The sequence below is a fragment of the Salmo salar genome, chromosome 10 (assembly GCF_965601325.2).
Source record: "Salmo salar chromosome 10, fSalSal1, whole genome shotgun sequence".
Classification (NCBI taxonomy): domain Eukaryota; kingdom Metazoa; phylum Chordata; class Actinopteri; order Salmoniformes; family Salmonidae; genus Salmo; species Salmo salar.
Window position 1 is genome coordinate 4,119,259 of NC_138300.1, and position 24,363 is coordinate 4,143,621.

The window sequence follows — 24,363 nt, forward strand, 5'->3', positions numbered from 1 at the left end:
TGGTCCATGTTCTACAACATGTTAAATATCATACAGCTATTAGATCTAGTCTAGGATACTGGTCCATGTTCTACAACATGTTAAATATCATACAGCTATTAGATCTAGTCTAGGATACTGGTCCATGTTCTACAACATGTTAAATATCATACAGCTATTAGACCTAGTCAAGGATACTGGTCCATGTTCTATAACATGTTAAATATCATACAGCTATTAGATCTAGTCTAGGATACTGGTCCATGTTCTATAACATGTTAAATATAATACAGCTATTAGATCTAGTCTAGGATACTGGTCCATGTTCTACAACATGTTAAATATCATACAGCTATTAGATCTAGTCTAGGATACTGGTCCATGTTCTACAACATTTTAAATATAATACAGCTATTAGATCTAGTCTAGAATACTGGTCCATGTTCTACAACATGTTAAATATAATACAGCTATTAGATCTAGTCTAGGATACTGGTCCATGTTCTACAACATGTTAAATATAATACAGCTGTTAGATCTAGTCTAGGATACTGGTCCATGTTCTACAACATGTTAAATATCATACAGCTATTAGATCTAGGATACTGGTCCATGTTCTACAACATGTTAAATATCATACAGCTATTAGATCTAGGATACTGGTCCATGTTCTACAACATGTTAAATATAATACAGCTATTAGATATAGGATACTGGTCCATGTTCTACAACATGTTAAATATCATACAGCTATTGAATCTAGTCTAGGATACTGGTCCATGTTATATAACATGTTAAATATCATACAGCTATTAGATCTAGGATACTGGTCCATGTTCTACAACATGTTAAATGTAATACAGCTATTAGATCTAGGATACTGATCCATGTTCTATAACATGTTAAATATAATACAGCTATTAGATCTAGTCTAGGATACTGGTCCATGTTCTTCAACATGTTAAATATAATACAGCTATTAGATCTGGGATACTGGTCCATGTTCTACAACATGTTAAATATCATACAGCTATTAGATCTAGTCTAGGATACTGGTCCATGTTCTACAACATGTTAAATATCATACAGCTATTAGATCTAGTCTAGGATACTGGTCCATGTTCTACAACATGTTAAATATCATTCAGCTATTAGATCTAGGATACTGGTCCATGTTCTACAACATGTTAAATATAATACAGCTATTAGATCTAGGATACTGGTCCATGTTCTACAACATGTTAAATATCATACAGCTATTAGATCTAGTCTATGATACTGGTCCATGTTCTACAACATGTTAAATATAATACAGCTATTAGATCTTGTCTAGGATACTGGTCCATGCTCTACAACATGTTAAATATCATACAGCTATTAGATCTAGTCTAGAATACTGGTCCATGTTCTACAACATGTTAAATATCATACAGCTATTAGATCTAGTCTAGGATACTGGTCCATGTTCTACAACATGTTAAATATCATACAGCTATTAGATCTAGTCTAGGATACTGGTCCATGTTCTACAACATGTTAAATATCATACAGCTATTAGACCTAGTCAAGGATACTGGTCCATGTTCTATAACATGTTAAATATCATACAGCTATTAGATCTAGTCTAGGATACTGGTCCATGTTCTATAACATGTTAAATATAATACAGCTATTAGATCTAGTCTAGGATACTGGTCCATGTTCTACAACATGTTAAATATCATACAGCTATTAGATCTAGGATACTGGTCCATGTTCTACAACATGTTAAATATCATACAGCTATTAGATCTAGTCTAGGATACTGATCCATGTTCTACAACATGTTAAATATCATACAGCTATTAGATCTAGTCTAGGATACTGGTCCATGTTCTATAACATGTTAAATATCATACAGCTATTAGACCTAGTCAAGGATACTGGTCCATGTTCTACAACATGTTAAATATCATACAGCTATTAGATCTAGTCTATGATACTGGTCCATGTTCTACAACATGTTAAATATAATACAGCTATTAGATCTTGTCTAGGATACTGGTCCATGTTCTACAACATGTTAAATATCATACAGCTATTAGATCTAGTCTAGGATACTGGTCCATGTTCTACAACATGTTAAATATCATACAGCTATTAGATCTAGTCTAGGATACTGGTCCATGTTCTACAACATGTTAAATATCATACAGCTATTAGACCTAGTCTAGGATACTGGTCCATGTTCTATAACATGTTAAATATCATACAGCTATTAGATCTAGTCTAGGATACTGGTCCATGTTCTACAACATGTTAAATATAATACAGCTATTTGATCTGGTCTAGGATACTGGTCCATGTTCTACAACATGTTAAATATAATACAGCTATTAGATCTAGGATACTGGTCCATGCTCTACAACATGTTAAATATCATACAGCTATTAGATCTACTCTAGGATACTGATCCATGTCCTACAACATGTTAAATATCATACAGCTATTAAATCTAGTCTAGGATACTTGTCCATGTTCTACAACATGTAAAATATAATACAGCTATTAGATCTAGGATACTGGTCCATGTTCTACAACATGTTAAATATCCTACAGCTATTAGATGTAGTCTAGGATACTGGTCCATCTTCTACAACATGTTAAATATAATACAGCTATTAGATCTAGTCTAGGATACTGGTCCATGTTCTACAACATGTTAAATATCATACAGCTATTAGATCTAGTCTCGGATACTGGTCCATGTTCTACAACATGTTAAATATCATACAGCTATTAGATCTAGTCTCGGATACTGGTCCATGTTCTACAACATGTTAAATATCATACAGCTATTAGATCTAGGATACTGGTCCATGTTCTACAACATCTTAAATATCATACAGCTATTAGATCTAGGATACTGGTCCATGTTCTTCAACATGTTAAATATAATACAGCTATTAGATCTAGGATACTGGTCCATGTTCTACAACATGTTAAATATCATACAGCAATTAGATCTAGTCTAGGATAGTGGTCCATGTTCTATAACATGTTAAATATCATACAGCTATTAGCTCTAGGATACTGGTCCATGTTCTACAACATGTTAAATATCATACAGCTATTAGATCTAGTCTAGGATACTGGTCCATGTTCTACAACATGTTAAATATCATACAGCTATTAGATCTAGGATACTGGTCCATGTTCTACAACATGTTAAATATCATACAGCTATTAGATCTAGTCTAGGATACTGGTCCATGTTCTACAACATGTTAAATATCATACAGCTATTAGATCTAGGATACTGGTCCATGTTCTACAACATGTTAAATTTCCTACAGCTATTAGATCTAGTCTAGGATACTGGTCCATGTTCTACAACAAAATATTAAATATAATACAGCTATTAGATCTAGTCTAGGATACTGGTCCATGTTCTACAACATGTTAAATATCATACAGCTATTAGATCTAGGATACTGGTCCATGTTCTACAACATGTTAAATATCATACAGCTATTAGATCTAGTCTAGGATACTGATCCATGTTCTACAACATGTTAAATATCATACAGCTATTAGATCTAGTCTAGGATACTGGTCCATGTTCTATAACATGTTAAATATCATACAGCTATTAGATCTAGGATACTGGTCCATGTTCTTCAACATGTTAAATATCATACATCTATTAGATCTAGTCTAGGATACTGGTCCATGTTCTACAACATGTTAAATATAATACAGCTATTTGATCTAGTCTAGGATAATGGTCCATGTTCTACAACATGTTAAATATAATACAGCTATTAGATCTAGGATACTGGTCCATGCTCTACAACATGTTAAATATCATACAGCTATTAGATCTACTCTAGGATACTGATCCATGTCCTACAACATGTTAAATATCATACAGCTATTAAATCTAGTCTAGGATACTTGTCCATGTTCTACAACATGTAAAATATAATACAGCTATTAGATCTAGGATACTGGTCCATGTTCTACAACATGTTAAATATCCTACAGCTATTAGATGTAGTCTAGGATACTGGTCCATGTTCTACAACATGTTAAATATCATACAGCTATTAGATCTAGTCTCGGATACTGGTCCATGTTCTACAACATGTTAAATATAATACAGCTATTAGATCTAGGATACTGGTTCATGTTCTACAACATGTTACATTTCCTACAGCTATTAGATCTAGTCTAGGATACTGGTCCATGTTCTACAACAAAATATTAAATATAATACAGCTATTAGATCTAGTCTAGGATACTGGTCCATGTTCTACAACATGTTAAATATCATACAGCTATTAGATCTAGGATACTGGTCCATGTTCTACAACATGTTAAATATCATACAGCTATTAGATCTAGTCTAGGATACTGGTCCATGTTCTATAACATGTTAAATATCATACAGCTATTAGATCTAGTCTCGGATACTGGTCCATGTTCTACAACATGTTAAATATCATACAGGTATTAGATCTAGGATACTGGTCCATGTTCTACAACATCTTAAATATCATACAGCTATTAGATCTAGGATACTGGTCCATGTTCTTCAACATGTTAAATATAATACAGCTATTAGATCTAGGATACTGGTCCATGTTCTACAACATGTTAAATATCATACAGCAATTAGATCTAGTCTAGGATACTGGTCCATGTTCTATAACATGTTAAATATCATACAGCTATTAGCTCTAGGATACTGGTCCATGTTCTACAACATGTTAAATATCATACAGCTATTAGATCTAGTCTAGGATACTGGTCCATGTTCTACAACATGTTAAATATCATACAGCTATTAGATCTAGGATACTGGTCCATGTTCTACAACATGTTAAATATCATACAGCTATTAGATCTAGTCTAGGATACTGGTCCATGTTCTACAACATGTTAAATATCATACAGCTATTAGATCTAGGATACTGGTCCATGTTCTACAACATGTTAAATTTCCTACAGCTATTAGATCTAGTCTAGGATACTGGTCCATGTTCTACAACAAAATATTAAATATAATACAGCTATTAGATCTAGTCTAGGATACTGGTCCATGTTCTACAACATGTTAAATATCATACAGCTATTAGACCTAGTCTAGGATACTGGTCCATGTTCTATAACATGTTAAATATCATACAGCTATTAGATCTAGTCTAGGATACTGGTCCATGTTCTATAACATGTTAAATATAATAAAGCTATTAGATCTAGTCTAGGATACTGGTCCATGTTCTACAACATGTTAAATATCATACAGCTATTAGATCTAGGATACTGGTCCATGTTCTACAACATGTTAAATATCATACAGCTATTAGATCTAGGATACTGGTCCATGTTCTACAACATGTTAAATATAATACAGCTATTAGATCTAGGATACTGGTCCATGCTCTACAACATGTTAAATATCATACAGCTATTAGATCTACTCTAGGATACTGATCCATGTCCTACAACATGTTAAATATCATACAGCTATTAAATCTAGTCTAGGATACTTGTCCATGTTCTACAACATGTAAAATATAATACAGCTATTAGATCTAGGATACTGGTCCATGTTCTACAACATGTTAAATATCCTACAGCTATTAGATGTAGTCTAGGATACTGGTCCATGTTCTACAACATGTTAAATATAATACAGCTATTAGATCTAGTCTAGGATACTGGTCCATGTTCTACAACATGTTAAATATCATACAGCTATTAGATCTAGTCTCGGATACTGGTCCATGTTCTACAACATGTTAAATATAATACAGCTATTAGATCTAGGATACTGGTTCATGTTCTACAACATGTTACATTTCCTACAGCTATTAGATCTAGTCTAGGATACTGGTCCATGTTCTACAACAAAATATTAAATATAATACAGCTATTAGATCTAGTCTAGGATACTGGTCCATGTTCTACAACATGTTAAATATCATACAGCTATTAGATCTAGGATACTGGTCCATGTTCTACAACATGTTAAATATCATACAGCTATTAGATCTAGTCTAGGATACTGGTCCATGTTCTATAACATGTTAAATATCATACAGCTATTAGATCTAGTCTCGGATACTGGTCCATGTTCTACAACATGTTAAATATCATACAGCTATTAGATCTAGGATACTGGTCCATGTTCTACAACATCTTAAATATCATACAGCTATTAGATCTAGGATACTGGTCCATGTTCTTCAACATGTTAAATATAATACAGCTATTAGATCTAGGATACTGGTCCATGTTCTACAACATGTTAAATATCATACATCTATTAGATCTAGTCTAGGATACTGATCCATGTTCTACAACATGTTAAATATCATACAGCTATTAGATCTAGTCTAGGATACTGGTCCATGTTCTATAACATGTTAAATATCATACATCTATTAGATCTAGTCTAGGATACTGGTCCATGTTCTACAACATGTTAAATATCATACAGCATTTAGATCTAGTCTAGGATACTGGTCCATGTTCTATAACATGTTAAATATCATACAGCTATTAGCTCTAGGATACTGGTCCATGTTCTACAACATGTTAAATATCATACAGCTATTAGATCTAGTCTAGGATACTGGTCCATGTTCTACAACATGTTAAATATCATACAGCTATTAGATCTAGGATACTGGTCCATGTTCTACAACATGTTAAATATCATACAGCTATTAGATCTAGTCTAGGATACTGGTCCATGTTCTACAACATGTTAAATATCATACAGCTATTAGATCTAGGATACTGGTCCATGTTCTACAACATGTTAAATATCATACAGCTATTAGATCTAGGATACTGGTCCATGTTCTTCAACATGTTAAATATAATTCAGCTATTAGATCTATTCTAGGATACTGATCCATGTTCTACAACATGTTAAATATCATACAGCTATTAGATCTAGTCTAGGATACTGGTCCATGTTCTACAACATGTTAAATATAATACAGCTATTAGATCTAGGATACTGGTTCATGTTCTACAACATGTTAAATTTCCTACAGCTATTAGATCTAGTTTAGGATACTGGTCCATGTTCTACAACAAAATATTAAATATAATACAGCTATTAGATCTAGTCTAGGATACTGGTCCATGTTCTACAACATGTTAAATATCATACAGCTATTAGATCTAGTCTAGGATACTGGTCCATGTTCTACAACATGTTAAATATCATACAGCTATTAGATCTAGGATACTGGTCCATGTTCTACAACATGTTAAATATCATACAGCTATTAGATCTAGTCTAGGATACTGGTCCATGTTCTATAACATGATAAATATCATACAGCTATTAGATCTAGTCTAGGATACTGGTCCATGTTCTATAACATGTTAAATATAATACAGCTATTAGATCTAGTCTAGGATACTGGTCCATGTTCTACAACATGTTAAATATAATACAGCTATTAGATCTAGTCTAGAATACTGGTCCATGTTCTACAACATGTTAAATATAATACAGCTATTAGATCTAGTCTAGGATACTGGTCCATGTTCTACAACATGTTAAATATAATACAGCTATTAGATATAGGATACTGGTCCATGTTCTACAACATGTTAAATATCATACAGCTATTGGATCTAGTCTAGGATACTGGTCCATGTTATATAACATGTTAAATATCATACAGCTATTAGATCTAGGATACTGGTCCATGTTCTACAACATGTTAAATTTAATACAGCTATTAGATCTATGATACTGGTCCATGTTGTACAACATGTTAAATATAATACAGCTATTATATCTAGTCTAGGATACTGGTCCATGTTCTACAACATGTTAAATATCATACAGCTATTAGATCTAGTCTAGGATACTGGTCCATGTTCTACAACATGTTAAATATCATACAGCTATTAGCTCTAGGATACTGGTCCATGTTCTACAACATGTTAAATATCATACAGCTATTAGATCTAGTCTAGGATACTGGTCCATGTTCTACAACATGTTAAATATCATACAGCTATTAGATCTAGTCTAGGATACTGGTCCATGTTCTACAACATGTTAAATATCATACAGCTATTAGATCTAGTCTAGGATACTGGTCCATGTTCTACAACATGTTAAATATCATACAGCTATTAGATCTAGGATACTGGTCCATGTTCTACAACATGTTAAATATCATACAGCTATTAGATCTAGGATACTGGTCCATGTTCTACAACATGTTAAATATAATTCAGCTATTAGATCTAGTCTAGGATACTGGTCCATGTTCTACAACATGTTAAATATCATACAGCTATTAGATCTAGTCTAGGATACTGGTCCATGTTCTACAACATGTTAAATATAATACAGCTATTAGATCTAGGATACTGGTTCATGTTCTACAACATGTTAAATTTCCTACAGCTATTAGATCTAGTTAGGATACTGGTCCATGTTCTACAACAAAATGTTAAATATAATACAGCTATTAGATCTAGTCTAGGATACTGGTCCATGTTCTACAACATGTTAAATATCATACAGCTATTAGATCTAGTCTAGGATACTGGTCCATGTTCTACAACATGTTAAATATCATACAGCTATTAGATCTAGGATACTGGTCCATGTTCTACAACATGTTAAATATAATACAGCTATTAGATCTAGTCTAGGATACTGGTCCATGTTCTATAACATGTTAAATATCATACAGCTATTAGATCTAGTCTAGGATACTGGTCCATGTTCTATAACATGTTAAATATAATACAGCTATTAGATCTAGTCTAGGATACTGGTCCATGTTCTATAACATGTTAAATATCATACAGCTATTAGATCTAGTCTAGGATACTGGTCCATGTTCTATAACATGTTAAATATAATACAGCTATTAGATCTAGTAGGATACTGGTCCATGTTCTATAACATGTTAAATATCATACAGCTATTGGATCTAGTCTAGGATACTGGTCCATGTTATACAACATGTTAAATATCATACAGCTATTAGATCTAGCGATACTGGTCCATGTTCTACCACATGTTAAATGTAATACAGCTATTAGATCTAGGATACTGATCCATGTTCTATAACATGTTAAATATAATACAGCTATTAGATCTAGGATACTGGTCCATGTTCTACAACATGTTAAATATAATACAGCTATTAGATATAGGATACTGGTCCATGTTCTACAACATGTTAAATATCATACAGCTATTGGATCTAGTCTAGGATACTGGTCCATGTTCTACAACATGTTAAATATCATACAGCTATTAGATCTAGTCTAGGTTACTGGTCCATGTTCTTCAACATGTTAAATATCATACAGCTATTAGATCTAGTCTAGGATACTGGTCCATGTTCTATAACATGTTAAATATAATACAGCTGTTAGATCTAGTCTAGGATACTGGTCCATGTTCTACAACATGTTAAATATCATACAGCTATTAGATCTAGTCTAGGATACTGGTCCATGTTCTACAACATGTTAAATATCATACAGCTATTAGATCTAGGATACTGGTCCATGTTCTACAACATGTTAAATATAATTCAGCTATTAGATCTAGTCTAGGATACTGGTCCATGTTCTACAACATGTTAAATATCATACAGCTATTAGATCTAGTCTAGGATACTGGTCCATGTTCTACAACATGTTAAATATCGTACAGCTATTAGATCTAGTCTAGGATACTGGTCCATGTTCTACAACATGTTAAATATCATACAGCTATTAGATCTAGGATACTGGTCCATGTTCTACAACATGTTAAATATCATACAGCTATTAGATCTAGTCTAGGATACTGGTCCATGTTCTATAACATGTTAAATATCATACTGCTATTAGATCTAGGATACTGGTCCATGTTCTACAACATGTTAAATTTAATACAGCTATTAGATCTAGGATACTGATCCATATTCTATAACGTTAAATATCATACAGCTATTAGATCTAGGATACTGGTCCATGTTCTACAACATGTTAAATATAATACAGCTATTAGATCTAGTCTAGGATACTGGTCCATGTTCTATAACATGTTAAATATCATACAGCTATTAGATCTAGTCTAGGATACTGGTCCATGTTCTACAACATGTTAAATATAATACAGCTATTAGATCTAGTCTAGGATACTGGTCCATGTTCTATAACATGTTAAATATAATCCAGCTATTAGATCTAGGATACTGGTCCATGTTCTATAACATGTTAAATATCATACAGCTATTAGATCTAGTCTAGGATACTGGTCCATGTTCTATAACATGTTAAATATAATCCAGCTATTAGATCTAGGATACTGGTCCATGTTCTATAACATGTTAAATATCATACAGCTATTGGATCTAGTCTAGGATACTGGTCCATGTTATATAACATGTTAAATATCATACAGCTATTAGATCTAGGATACTGGTCCATGTTCTACCACATGTTAAATGTAATACAGCTATTAGATCTAGGATACTGATCCATGTTCTATAACATGTTAAATATCATACAGCTATTAGATCTAGGATACTGGTCCATGTTCTACCACATGTTAAATGTAATACAGCTATTAGATCTAGGATACTGATCCATGTTCTATAACATGTTAAATATAATACTGCTATTAGATCTAGTCTAGGATACTGGTCCATGTTCTTCTACATGTTAAATATAATACAGCTATTAGATCTGGGATACTGGTCCATGTTCTACAACATGTTAAATATCATACAGCTATTAGATCTAGGTTACTGGGCCATGTTCTATAACATGTTAAATATCATCCAGCTATTAGATCTAGTCTAGGATACTGGTCCATGTTCTATAACATGTTAAATATCATCCAGCTATTAGATCTAGTCTAGGATACTGGTCCATGTTCTACAACATGTTAAATATCATACAGCTATTAGATCTAGTCTTGGATACTGGTCCATGTTCTTCAACATGTTAAATATCATACAGCTTTTAGATCTAGTCTAGGATACTGGTCCATGTTCTATAACATGTTAAATATAATACAGCTGTTAGATCTAGTCTAGGATACTGGTCCATGTTCTACAACATGTTAAATATCATACAGCTATTAGATCTTGGATACTGGTCCATGTTCTACAACATGTTAAATATCATACAGCTATTAGATCTAGTCTAGGATACTGGTCCATGTTCTACAACATGTTAAATATCATACAGCTATTAGATCTTGGATACTGGTCCATGTTCTACAACATGTTAAATATAATTCAGCTATTAGATCTAGTCTAGGATACTGGTCCATGTTCTACAACATGTTAAATATCATACAGCTATTAGATCTTGGATACTGGTCCATGTTCTACAACATGTTAAATATCATACAGCTATTAGATCTAGTCTAGGATACTGATCCATGTTCTACAACATGCTAAATATCATACAGCTGTTAGGGTTAGGGTGATCTTGAGCTGAAATAAAATGTCCCAGAAATTTGCCAAAACAGACAGAAAAGATATTTCTCTCAAATTTGTTTACATCCCTGTTAGTGAGCATTTCTCTTTTGCCAAGATAATCCCTCCACCTGACAGGTGTGGAATATCAAGAAGCTGATTGAACAGCATGATCATTACACAGGTGCAGCTTGTGCTGGGGACAATAAAAGGCCACTCTAAAATGTGCAGTTTTGTCACACAACACAAAGCCACAGATGTCTTAAGCTTTGAGGGACTGCAATTGGCATGCTGACTGTACGAATGTCCACCAGAGCTGTTGCCAGAGAATTGAATGTTCTTTTCTCTACCTTAATAAGCTAACTTCAATGTTGTTTTAGAGAATTTGGCAGTACGTCTAACAGGCGTCACAAACGCAGACCACGTGTAACCACGCCAGCCCAGGACCTCCACATTTGTCTTCACCTGCAGGATGGTCTGAGACGAGCCACCCGGACAGTTGATAAAACTGTAGGATACTTAACAACCGAATAATTTCTGCACAAACGGTCAGAAAAGGTCTCCGGAAGCTCATCTGCGTGCTCATCATCCTCACTAGAGTCTTGACCTGACTGCAGTTTGGCGTCGTAACTGACTTCAGTGGGCAAATGCTCACCTTCGATGGCCACTGGCATGCTGGAGAAGTGTGCTCTTCACTGATGAATCCCGGTTTCAACTGTACCGGGCAGTTGCACTCCACACTGCCCTTTCCCACCTGGACAAAAGGAACACTTATGTGAGAATGCTATTCATTCAACACCATCATTAAGTTTGCAGACGACACAACAGTGGTTGGCCTGATCACCGACAACGATGAGACAGCCTATAGGGAGGAGGTCAGAGACCTGGCCGGGTGGTGCCAGAATAACAACCTATTATCAAATTTCAAATCAAATATATTTATAAATCCCTTCTTACATCAGCTGATATCTCAAAGTGCTATACAGAAACTCAGCTAAAAACCCCAAACAGCAAGCAATGCAGGTGTAGATGCACGGTGGCTGGGAAAAACTCCCTAGAAAGGCCAGAACCTAGGAAGAAACCTAGAGAGGAAACAGGCTATGAGGGGTGGCCAGTCCTCTTCTGGGTGTGCCGGGTGGAGATTATAACAGAACATGACCAAGATGTTCAAATGTTCATAGATCACCAGCAGGGTCAAATAATAATAACCACAGTGGTTGTAGAGGGTGCAACAGGTCAGCACCTCAGGAGTAAATGTCAGTTGGCTTTTCATAGCCAATCATTCAGAGTATCTCTACCGCTCCTGATGTCTCTAGAGAGTTGAAAACAGCAGGTCTGGAACAGGTAGCATGTCCGGTGAACAGGTCAGGGTTCCATAGCCACAGGCAGAACAGTTGAAACTGGAGCAGCAGCACGGCCAGGTGGACTGGGGACAGCAAGGAGTCATCAGGCCAGGTAGTCCTGAGGCATGGTCCTAGGGCTCAGGTCCTCCGAGAGAGAAAGAGAGAGAGAATTAGAGAGAGCATACTTAAATTCACACAGGACACCAGATAAGACAGGAGAAATACTCCAGATATAACAGACTGACCCTAGCCCCCCGACACATAAACTATTGCAGCATAAACACTGGAGGCTGAGACAGGAGGGGTCGGGAGACACTGTGGCCCCATCCGACGATACCCCCAGACTGGGCCAAACAGGCAAGATATAACCCCACCCACTTTGCCAAAGCACAGCCCCCACACCACTAGAGTGATATCTTCAAACCACCAACTTACCATCCTGAGACAAGGCCAAGTATAGCCCACAAAGATCTCCGCCACGGCACAACCCAAGGGGGGGCGCCAACCCAGACAGGAAGACCACGTCAGTGACTCAACCCACTCAAGTGATGCACCCCTCCTAGGGACGGCATGGAAGAGCACCACTAATCCAGTGACTCAGCCCCCGTAATAGAGTTAGAGGCAGAGAATCCCCAGTGGAGAGAGGGGAACCGGCCAGGCAGAGACAGCAAGGGCGGTTCGTTGCTCCAGTGCCTTTCCGCTCACCTTCACACTCCTGGGCCAGACTATACTCAATCATAGGACCTACTGAAGAGATGAGTCTTCAATAAAGACTTAAAGGTTGAGACCGAGTCTGCGTCTCTCACGTGTAGGCAGACCATTCCATCAAAATTGAGCTCTATAGGAGAAAGCCCTGCCTCCAGCTGTTTGCTTAAAAATTATAGGGACAGTTAGAAGGCCTGCATCTTGTGACCGTAGCGTACGTGTAGGTATGTACGGCAGGACCAAATCGGAAAGATAGGTTGGAGCAAGACAATGTAATGCTTTTTAGGTTAGCAGTAAAACCTTGAAATAAGCCCTTGCCTTAACAGGAAGCCAGTGTAGAGAGGCTAGCACTGGAGTAATATGATCAAGTTTTGGGGTTCTAGTCAAGACTCTAGCAACCGTGTTTAGCACTAATGGAAGTTTATTTAGTGCTTTATCCAGGTAGCCGGAAAGTAGAGCATTATAGTAGTCTAACCTAGAAGTGACTAAAGCATGGATACATTTTTCTGCATCATTTTTGGACAGAAAGTTTCTGATTTTTGCAATGTTACGTAGATGGATAAAAGCTGTCCTTGAAACAGTCTTGATATGTTCGTCAAAAGAGAGATCAGGGTCCAGAGTAACGCCGAGGTCCTTCAGTTTTCTTTGAGACACCTGTACAACCATCAAGATTAATTGTCAGATTCAATAGAAGATCTCTTTGTTTCTTGGGACCTAGAACAAGCATCTCTGTTTTGTCCGAGTTTAAAAGTAGAACATTTGCAGCCATCCACTTCCTTATGTCTGAAACACAGGCTTCCAGCGAGGGCAATTTTGGGGCTTCACCATGTTTCATCGAAATGTACAGCTGTGTGTCATCCGCATTGCAGTGAAATTTAACATTATGTTTCCGAATGACATCACCAAGAGGTAAAATATATAGTGAAAACAATAGTGGTCCTAAAACGGAACCTTGAGGAACACCGAAATGTACTGTTGATTTGTCAGAGGACAAACCATCCACAGAGACAAACTGATATCTTTCCGACAGATAAGATCTAAACCAGACCAGAACTTGTGCGTGTAGACCAATTTGTGTTTCCAATCACACCAAAAGAATGTGGTGATCGATGGTATCAAAAGCAGCACTAAGGTCTAGGAGCATGAGGACAGATGCAGAGCCTCAGTCTGACGTCATTAAAAGGTAATTTACCAGCTTTACAAGTGCAGTCTCAGTGCTATGATGGGGGCTAAAATCAGACTGAAGCATTTCGTATCCATTGTCTTCAGGAAGGCAGTGAGTTGCTGCGCAACAGCTTTTTCCAAAATTTTGGAGAGGATTGGGAGATTCGATATAGGCAGATACAGTGGGGGAAAAAAGTATTTGATCCCCTACTGATTTTGTACGTTTGCCCACTTACAAAGAAATGATCAGTCTATAATTTTAATGGTAGGTTTATATGAACAGTGAGAGACAGAATAACAACAAAAAATCCAGAAAAACGCATGTCAAAAATGTTATAAAATGATTTGCATTTTAATGAGGGAAATAAGTATTTGACCCCTCTGCAAAACATGACTTAGTACTTGGTGGCAAAACCCTTGTTGGCAATCACAGAAGTCAGACGTTTCTTGTAGTTGGCCACCAGGTTTGCACACATCTCAGGAGGGATTTTGTCCCACTCCTCTTTGCAGATCTTCTCCAAGTCATTAAGGTTTCGAGGCTGATGTTTGGCAACTTGAACCTTCAGCTCCCTCCACAGATTTTCTATGGGATTAAGGTCTGGAGACTGGCTAGGCCACTCCAGGACCTTAATGTGCTTCTTCTTGAGCTACTCCTTTGTTGCCTTGGCCGTGCGTTTTGGGTCATTGTCATGCTGGAATACCCATCCACGACCCATTTTCAATGCCCTGGCTGAGGGAAGGGGGTTCTCACCCAAGATTTGACAGTACATGGCCCCGTCAAATGATGCGGTGAAGTTGTCCTGTCCCCTTAGCAGAAAAACACCCCCAAAGCATAATGTTTCCACCTCCATGTTTGACGGTGGAGATGTGTTCTTGGGGTCATAGGCAGCATTCCTCCTCCTCCAAACACGGCGAGTTGAGTTGATGCCAAAGAGCTCCATTTTGGTCTCATCTGACCACAACACTTTCACCAGTTGTCCTCTGAATCATTCAGATGTTCATTGGCAAACATCAGACGGGCATGTATATGTGCTTTCTGGAGCAGGGGGACCTTGCGGGCGCTGCAGGATTTCAGTCCTTCACGGCGTAGTGTGTTATCAATTGTTTTCTTGGTGACTATGCTCAGAGCTGCCTTGAGATCATTGACAAGATCCCCCCGTGTAGTTCTGGGCTGATTCCTCACCGTTCTCATGATCATTGCAACCCCACGAGGTAAGATCTTGCATGGAGCCCCAGGCCGAGGGATATTGACAGTTCTTTTGTTTCTTCCATTTGCGAATAATCGCACCAAATGTTGTCACCTTCTCACCAAGCTGCTTGGCGATGGTCTTGTAGCCCATTCCAGCCTTGTGTAGGTCTACAATCTTGTCCCTGACATCCTTGGAGAGCTCTTTGGTCTTGGCCATGGTGGAGAGTTTGGAATCTGATTGATTGATTGCTTCTGTGGACAGGTGTCTTATACAGGTAACAAACTGAGATTAGGAGCACTCCCTTTAAGAGTGTGCTCCTAATCTCAGCTCGTTACCTGTATAAAAGACACCTGGGAGCCAGAAATCTTTCTGATTGAGAGGGGGTCAAATACTTATTTCCCTCATTAAAATGCAAATCAATTTATAACATTTTTGACATGCGTTTTTTTTCTGGATATTTTTGTTGTTATTCTGTCTCTCACTGTTCAAATAAACCTACCATTAAAATTATAGACTGATCCTTTCTTTATCAGTGGGCAAACACACAAAATTAGCAGGGGATCAAATGCTTTTTTCCCCCACTGTAGTTTTTTATATTTTCTGGGTCAAGGTTTGGCTTTTTCAAGAGAGGCTTTATTACTGCTACTTTTAGTGAGTTTGGTACACATCTGGTGGATAGAGAGCCGGTTATTATGTTCAACATAGGAGGGCCAAGCACAGGAAGCAGCTCTTTCAATAGTTTAGTTGGAATAGGGTCCAGTATGCAGCTTGAAGGTTTAGAGGCCATGATTCTTTTCATCATTGTGTCAAGAGATATAGTACTAAAACACTTGTCTCCCTTGATCCTAGGTCCTGGCAGAGTTGTGCAGACTCAGGACAACTGAGCTTTGGAGGAATATGCAGATTTAAAGAGGAGTCCATAATTTGCTTTCTACAGATCATGATCTTTTCTTCAAAGAAGTTTGTTAATTTATCACTGCTGAAGTGAAAGCCATCATCTCTTGGGGAATGCTGCTTTTTAGTTAGCTTTGCAACAGTATCAAAAATAAATTTTGGATTGTTCTTTTTTTCCTCAATGAAGTTGGAAAAATAGGATGATCGAGCAGCAGTGAGGGCTGTTCGATACTGCACGGTACTGTCTTTCCAAGCTAGTCGGAAGACTTCCAGTTTGGTCTGGTGCCATTTCCGTTCCATTTGGTCTGGTGCCATTTCCGTTCCATTTTCTGGAAGCTTGCTTCAGAGCTCGGGTATTTTCTGTATACCAGGGAGCTAGTTTCTTATGACAAATGTTTTTTTTTGTTTTTAGGGGTGCAACTGTATCTAGGGTATTGCGCAAGGTTAAATTGAGTTCCTCAGGTGGTTAACTGATTTTTGTACTATGACGTCCTTGGGTAGGCGGAGGGAGTCTGGAAGGGCATCTAGGAATCTTTGGATTGTCCGAGAATTTATAGCACGACTTTTGATGATCCTTGGTTGGGTTCTGAGCAGATTATTTGTTGCGATTGCAATCGTAATAAAATGGTGGTCCGATAATCCAGGATTATGAGGAAAAACATTAAGATCCACAACATTTATTCCACGGGACAAAACTAGGTCCAGAGTATGACTTTGGCAGTGAGTAGGTCCAGAGACATGTTGGACAAAACCCACCGAGTCAATGATGGCTCCGAAAGCCTTTTGGAGTGGGTCTGTTGTCTTTTCCATGTGAATATTTAAGTCACCAAAAATTAGAATATTACCTTCCATGACTGCAAGGTCCGATAGGAATTCAGGGAACTCAGTGAGGAACGCTGTATATGGCCCAGGAGGCCTGTAAACAGTAGCTATAAAAAGTGATTGAGTAGGCTGCATAGATTTCATAACTAGAAGCTTTTTTTGTAAATTGAAATTTGCTGTCATAAACGTTAGCAACACCTCCACCTTTGCGGGATGCGCGGGGGATATGGTCACTAGTGTAACCAGGGGGTGAGGCCTCACCTAACACAGTAAATTCATCAGGTTTAAGCCATGTTTCAGTCAGGCCAATCACATCAAGATTATGATCAGTGATTAGTTCATTGACTATAACTGCCTTGGAACTGAGGGATCTAACATTATGTAGCCCCATTTTGTGATGTGAGGTATTACAATCTCTTTCAATAATGGCAGGAATGGAGGAGGTCTTTATTCTAGTGAGATTGCTAAGGCGAACACCACCATGTTTATTTTTGCCCAACCTAGGTCGAGGCACAGACACAGTCTCAATGGGGATAGCTGAGCTGACTACCCTGACTGTGCTAGTGGCAGACTCCACTAAGCTGGCCGGCTGGCTAACAGGCTGCTGCCTGGCCTGCATCCTATCTCATTGTGGAGCTAGAGGAGTTAGAGCCCTGTCTATGTTTGTAGATAAGATGAGAACACCCCTCCAGCTAGGATGGAGTCGGTCACTCCTCAACAGGCCAGGCTTGGTACTGTTGTGGGTGAGTCTCAGAAAGAGGGCCAATTATCTACAAATTCTATCTTTTGGGAGGGGCAGAAAGCAGTTTTCAACCAGCGATTGAGTTGTGAGACTCACTCCCCCTATCTGGGAGGGGGCCAGAGACAATTACTCCATGCCGACACATCTTTCTAGCTGATTTACACGCTGAAGCTATGCTGCACGTGGTGACCTCTGACTGTTTCATCCTAACATCGTTGATGCCGACGTGGATAACAATATCCCTATACTCTCTACACTCGCCAGTTTTAGCTTTAGCCAGCACCATCTTCAGATTAGCTTTAACGTCGGTAGCCCTGCCCCCTGGTAAACAGTGTATGATTGCTGGATGATTCGTTTAAGTCTAATACTGCGGGTAATGGAGTCGCCAATGACTAGGGTTTTCAATTTGTCAGAGCTAATGGTGGGAGGCTTTGGCGTCTCAGACGCCGTAACGGGAGGAGTAGAGACCAGAGAAGGCTCGGCCTCTGACTCCGGCTCGCTGCTTAATGGGGAGAACCAGTTGAATGTTTGTCGGCTGAATGAGCGACACCAGTTGAGCATTCCTACAGCATTTCCCTCCAGAAGCCATGAGAAATTTGTCCGGCTGCAGGGACTGTGCGAGGGGATTTATACTACTATCTGTACTTACTGGTGGCACAGATGCTGTTCTATCCTTTCCTACACTGAAATTACCCTTGCCTAACAATTGCGTCTGAAGCTGGGCTTGCAGCACAGCTATTCTCGCCGTAAGGCGATTGTTCTCCTGTATAGTATGAGTACAGCGACTGCAATTAGAAGGCATCATGTTAATGTTACTACTTAGCTTCGGCTGGTGGATGTCCTGATGAACCACGTCTAGATAAAGCGTCCGGAATGATAAAGTTGAATGAAAAAAATGTAGAGCGAGGGGAAAACAAAAAATATAAACGGTAATTAAAAAGCAAAAACCGTAAAGTTGTCAGGTAGCAAAGTAAGGTTAGCAATAAAACGCACAGCAGCACGTAAACAAGTCTACAAGTTGTGACCGGAAAACTTATCCCTCAACGTAACCAAGACGAAGGTAACGAGCTGAGATTAGGGGCACACTCTTAAAGGGAGTGCTCCTAATCTCAGCTTGTTACCTGTATAAAAGACACCTGGGAGCCAAAAATCTTTCTGATTGAGAAGGGGTCAAATACTTATTTCCCTCATTAAAATAATTTTATAACATTTTTGACATGCATTTTTCTGGATTTTTTGTTGTTATTCTGTCTCTCACTGTTCAAATAAACCTTCCATTAAAATTATAGACTGATAATTTCTTTGTCAGTGGGCAAACGTACAAATTCAGCAGGGGATCAAATACTTTTTTCCCCTCACTGTACGTCACCTCGTTGACCCTCCGGAGAAACCGTGGGCTCAGCTTCTTGCAGGGCAGGCGGAGTGAGAGGTTCCTGGTAGAGAACACACTGGAAGGGAGTCAGCCCGGTGGAGGAGTGACGTAACGAATTCTGGGCATACCAATGCCAACTTCACCACCAGGACCTCTCGATCACTGATGTAATTCCTCTCTGCAGGAGACAGAATGGCATTGAAGCTCAATTGGAGGTTTGTTAGCACAGTGTCCAAAGAAGGGCCAGATGTATATAGAATGGTGTCATCTGTGTAGAGGTGGATCAGAGAATCACCAGCAGCAAGTGCGACATCATTGGTATATACAGAGAAAAGAGTTGGCCCGAGAATTGAACCCTGTGGCACCCTCATAGAGACTCCCAGGTCCTAGTATGCCTCTGGGATGTTGGGCTGAAGGGCAACCACAGGACTCTCAACTGACGTGGAACCAGAGAGGACAGGAAAGTAGGTCCTCCAGCATTCGGGTGTCCAGTCCGTGATTTTAATCCTTGACTATGAGATGATGGAGTTATGGCGTTGAAGCCAAGGGAGGCTGAGTATGATCTTGTGAGCTGGTGCACTGGTGATGAAGAAGGGAATGTTCTCCTGATGGATGGACTCTGCGGTGAGGGTGAGTGGTTTGGTGATGTGTGTGATGGTCCCAGAACCTGGTGGCCGATTTATCGAGGGCTTGAACTGGGAAAGGAGAGGAGAGTGGGTATGAGGTGATGTTAAGAGAGGAGGCAAGGGTCTGGTCAATAAAGTTCCCCGTGGCACCGGAATCCACTAACGCTGTAGATACAGTACATGAGGGACAGCCAGCTAGTGTGATCAACACCAAAAAGGGTTTGGCAGAAAGTGATGAAGAGGGGATACTCACACACTCTGCTCTCCTGGATCCCGAGTTGGGACGTACCGGACACTGCTGGAGCTGGTGCCCTCCTTGACCACAATAGAGACGGAGCCCCAGCTGTTTCCTTCTGCTTCACTCAGTCGCTGGGAAGCGTGTGGCCGTCATATTTATCAAGGAGGGACAAATGGGAATCGCTGACCTGAGTGGGTTGCTGAATGGGCTGGTGTGCTGGCTCTCTGGGTCGACTGGTGGTAGAATATCCTCCGCTAGTTGAAGGCAACGCCTCTTGGGTATGTTTGAGACATTGAACACTGCAAAGAACCTCTTCTATAGCAGTCCCCAGTTGCGCCAGCTGGTCATGGTGTTGACGAAGTAGGTATCTCTGCTCGTCGACCATCTGGGAGATGTTCTGATTTCCTGCTGCTTCCATTTGTTGAGGCAGTACTCTGTAACGTAGACGCTGGGAGTCAAGATGCAGGTGATAAGTTTAATACAACAAAGGACATGGAACAATACAACATAGGAGAAGCTTCTTGAAACACAGAAACAATACTGCCTGGGGAATGAACCTAAGGGAGTGCCAGAGAAAGGGGAGGTAATGAGTGAGGTAATGGAGTCCAGGTGTGCCTCATGATGAAGCGAAGGTACGCGTAATGATTGCTGCTAGGTGTGCATAATGATGGTTGACAGGACCGGTGATTAGTTAACCGGCGACATCAAACACCGGAAGGGAGGAGCGGGAGTAGACGTGACATCATGTTTACCAATACTAATACCTGTTACGTTTGGGTCCTGTCTAATTATTTCTGCAGGCGGTTCAATTGCTAGTGAAAACAGGAAGGGGGAGAGGGGACATCCCTGTCTTGTGCCCTTTTTTTAGATAATATATTATTTGTGTATATTTTAGCTTTAGGACATGTATAGTTGAAGTCGGAAGTTTACATACACTTAGGTTGAAGTCATTAAAACTCATTTTTCAACCACTCCACAAATTTCTTGTTAACAAACTCTAGTTTTGGCAAGTCAGTTAGGACATCTACTTTGTTCATGACACAAGTAATTTTTCCAACAATTGTTTACAGACAAATTATTTCACTTATAATTCACTGTATCACAATTCCAGTGGGTCAGAGTTTTACATACACTAAGTTGACTGTGCCTCTAAACAGCTTGAAAAATTCCCGAAAATGTCATGGCTTTAGAAGTTTCCGATAGGTTCATTGACATAATTTGAGTCAATTGGAGGTGTACCTGTGGATGTATTTCAAGGCCTACCTTCAAACTCAGTGCCTCTTTGCTTGACATCATGGTAAAATCAAAAGAAATCAGCCAAGACCTCAGAAATAAAATTGTAGACCTCCACAAGTCTGGTTCATCCTTGGGAGCAATTTCCAAATGCCTGAAGGTACAACATTCATCTGTACAAACAATAGTACGCAAGTATAAACACCATGGGACCACGCAGCCGTCATACCACTCAGGAAGGAGACGCGTTCTGTCTCCTAGAGATGAATGTACTTTGGTGCAAAAAGTGCAAATCAATCCCAGAACAACAGCAAAGGACCTTGTGAAGATGCTGGAAGAAACAGGTACAAAAGTATCTATATCCACAGTAAAACAAGTCCTATATTGACATAACCTGAAAGGCCGTTCAGCAAGGAAGAAGCCACTGCTCCAAAACCGCCATAAAAAACCCAGACTACGGTTTACAACTGCACATGGGGACAAAGATCATACTTTTTGGAGAAATGTCTTCTGGTCTGATGAAACAAAAATAGAACTGTTTGGCCATAATTACCATTGTTATGTTTGGAGGAAAAAGGGGGAGCCTTGCAAGCCAAAGAACACCATCCCAACCGTGGAGCACGGGGGTGGCAGCATCATGTTGCGGGGGTGCTTTGCTGCTAGAGGGACTGGTGCAGTTCACAAAATAGATGGCATCATGAGGTAGGAAAATGATGTGGATATATTGAAGCAACATCTCAAGACATCAGTCAGGAAGTTAAAGCTTGGTTTCAAATGGGTCTTCCAAATGAAAAATGACCCAAAGCATACTTCCAAAGTTGTGGCAAAATGGCTTAAGGACAACAAAGTCAAGGTATTGGAGTAGCCATCACAAAGCCCTGACCTCAATCCCATAGAAAATTTGTGGGCAGAACTGAAAAAGCGTGTGCGAGCAAGGAGGCCTACAAACCTGACTCAGTTACACCAGCTCTGTCAGGAGGAATGGGCCAAAATTCACCCAAGTTATTGTGGGAAGCTTGTGGAAGGCTACCCAATACGTTTGACACAAGTTAAACAATTTAAAGGCAATGCTACCAAATACAAATTGAGTGTATGTAAATTCCCACTGGGAATGTGATGAAAGAAATAAAATCTGAAATAAAAAATTCTCTCTACTATTATCCTGACATTTCACATTCTTGAAATAAAGTGGTGATCCTAACTGACCTAAGACAGGGATTTTTTTACTAGGATTAAATGTCAGGAATTGTGAAAAACAGAGTTTAAATGTATTTGGCTAAGGTGTATGTTAACTTCCGACTTCAACTGTATATAATCTTTTTTATTGAAAATATTATTTCAGCTGGAAAGTTGAAAGCTTCCAAACTTCTGAATAGAAAAGGCCAATCATGACGGTCGTAAGTCTTTTCGGCATGAATAGCCATTATTGATCAATCTATATCTTATTTCTTTGCGTATTGACATTAAACTAAAACATGTTCTTGTATTTGTTTGTAAGTGCCTATTTTTAATAAACACTGTTTCATTGATACTGTATGTATCAAGTCTGTTAAGGATTTTGCCATTTTATTACATATGAGCTTTGTTATTATTTTGTTTTCACAATTTATTAAACGAATGGGTTCGTAATCAACAGGGACTCTCCAGATTTTCCTGGTTTTAATATAACTGAAAAAATAGTTTGACACATGGAACTGAAACTGAAATCTAATTACAAGGTTGCAGAACGTTGAAGTAAACATTTTGTGAGAAACATTGTAAACTGTAATTCAAACGTTGAGTTTCCCTCAATGAAAATGTTGAGACAATTGTTGTCACAATGTTTAATCTATCGCAGGGATATTCAACTTTTACACTAAGGGGTCTAAAGCCTGCTGGTTCTCTGTTCTACCTGATAATGAATTCCACCCACCTGATGTACCAGGTCTAAATCAGTCCCTGATTTAAAGGGGTAGAATGATTAAATGCAGTGGAACTAGCTTTGAGGACCAGAGTTGAGTTTGTTTCATACAACCTAATACAATGTTGTAGAAAGTAACAAAAACGTTTTGTGCCAGCTAGGTCTCGCTGCTAGCTGCAAAGAGCATACAGATAGCATTGTGTTTTACGCTCAAAAGGGTCCGTGCGGAAACAGACTTTTGAAACTTTTGGGTGAAAAATGGAGATGTGAAAAAAAATGCTTCAAAATAATTGAACAGCGTTAACTTTGACAGCGCTAATTTTAACATGCATGTTCCTCCTCCTTTCCAGGTGTGCATGGCTGTCGAAGTTCCAGGACAACAGCCAGTGGATCGAGATTGACCTGCAGGATGTGGGTGTGGTCTCAGGTATCCTGACCCAGGGTCGCTGTGATGCTGATGAGTGGCTGACCAAGTACAGTGTCCAGTACCGCACCGATCAGAACCTAAACTGGATCTACTACAAGGACCAGACTGGCAACAACAGGGTCAGTATATAGTAGGACCAACAACAGGGTCAATACACATTAGGACCAACAAACGGGTTAATTTGCAGTAGGACCAACAACAGGGTCAGTATGCAGTAGGTCCAACAACAGGGTCAGTATACAGTAGGACCGGACTGGCACAACAGGGTC

General features: G+C 38.9%; 1 protein-coding gene across 1 annotated transcript in view; it reads left to right on the forward strand.

Moving 5' to 3' along the window:
• LOC106613422 (retinoschisin) overlaps window positions 1-24,363 on the forward strand; it is a 105,640-nt gene that overhangs the window by 75,769 nt on the left and 5,508 nt on the right. Inside the window, exon 5 of the mRNA XM_014215611.3 lies at window positions 24,018-24,213. Within this exon, the coding sequence (XP_014071086.2) occupies window positions 24,018-24,213 (196 nt within the window). The remainder of the gene's footprint in view (window positions 1-24,017; window positions 24,214-24,363) is intronic.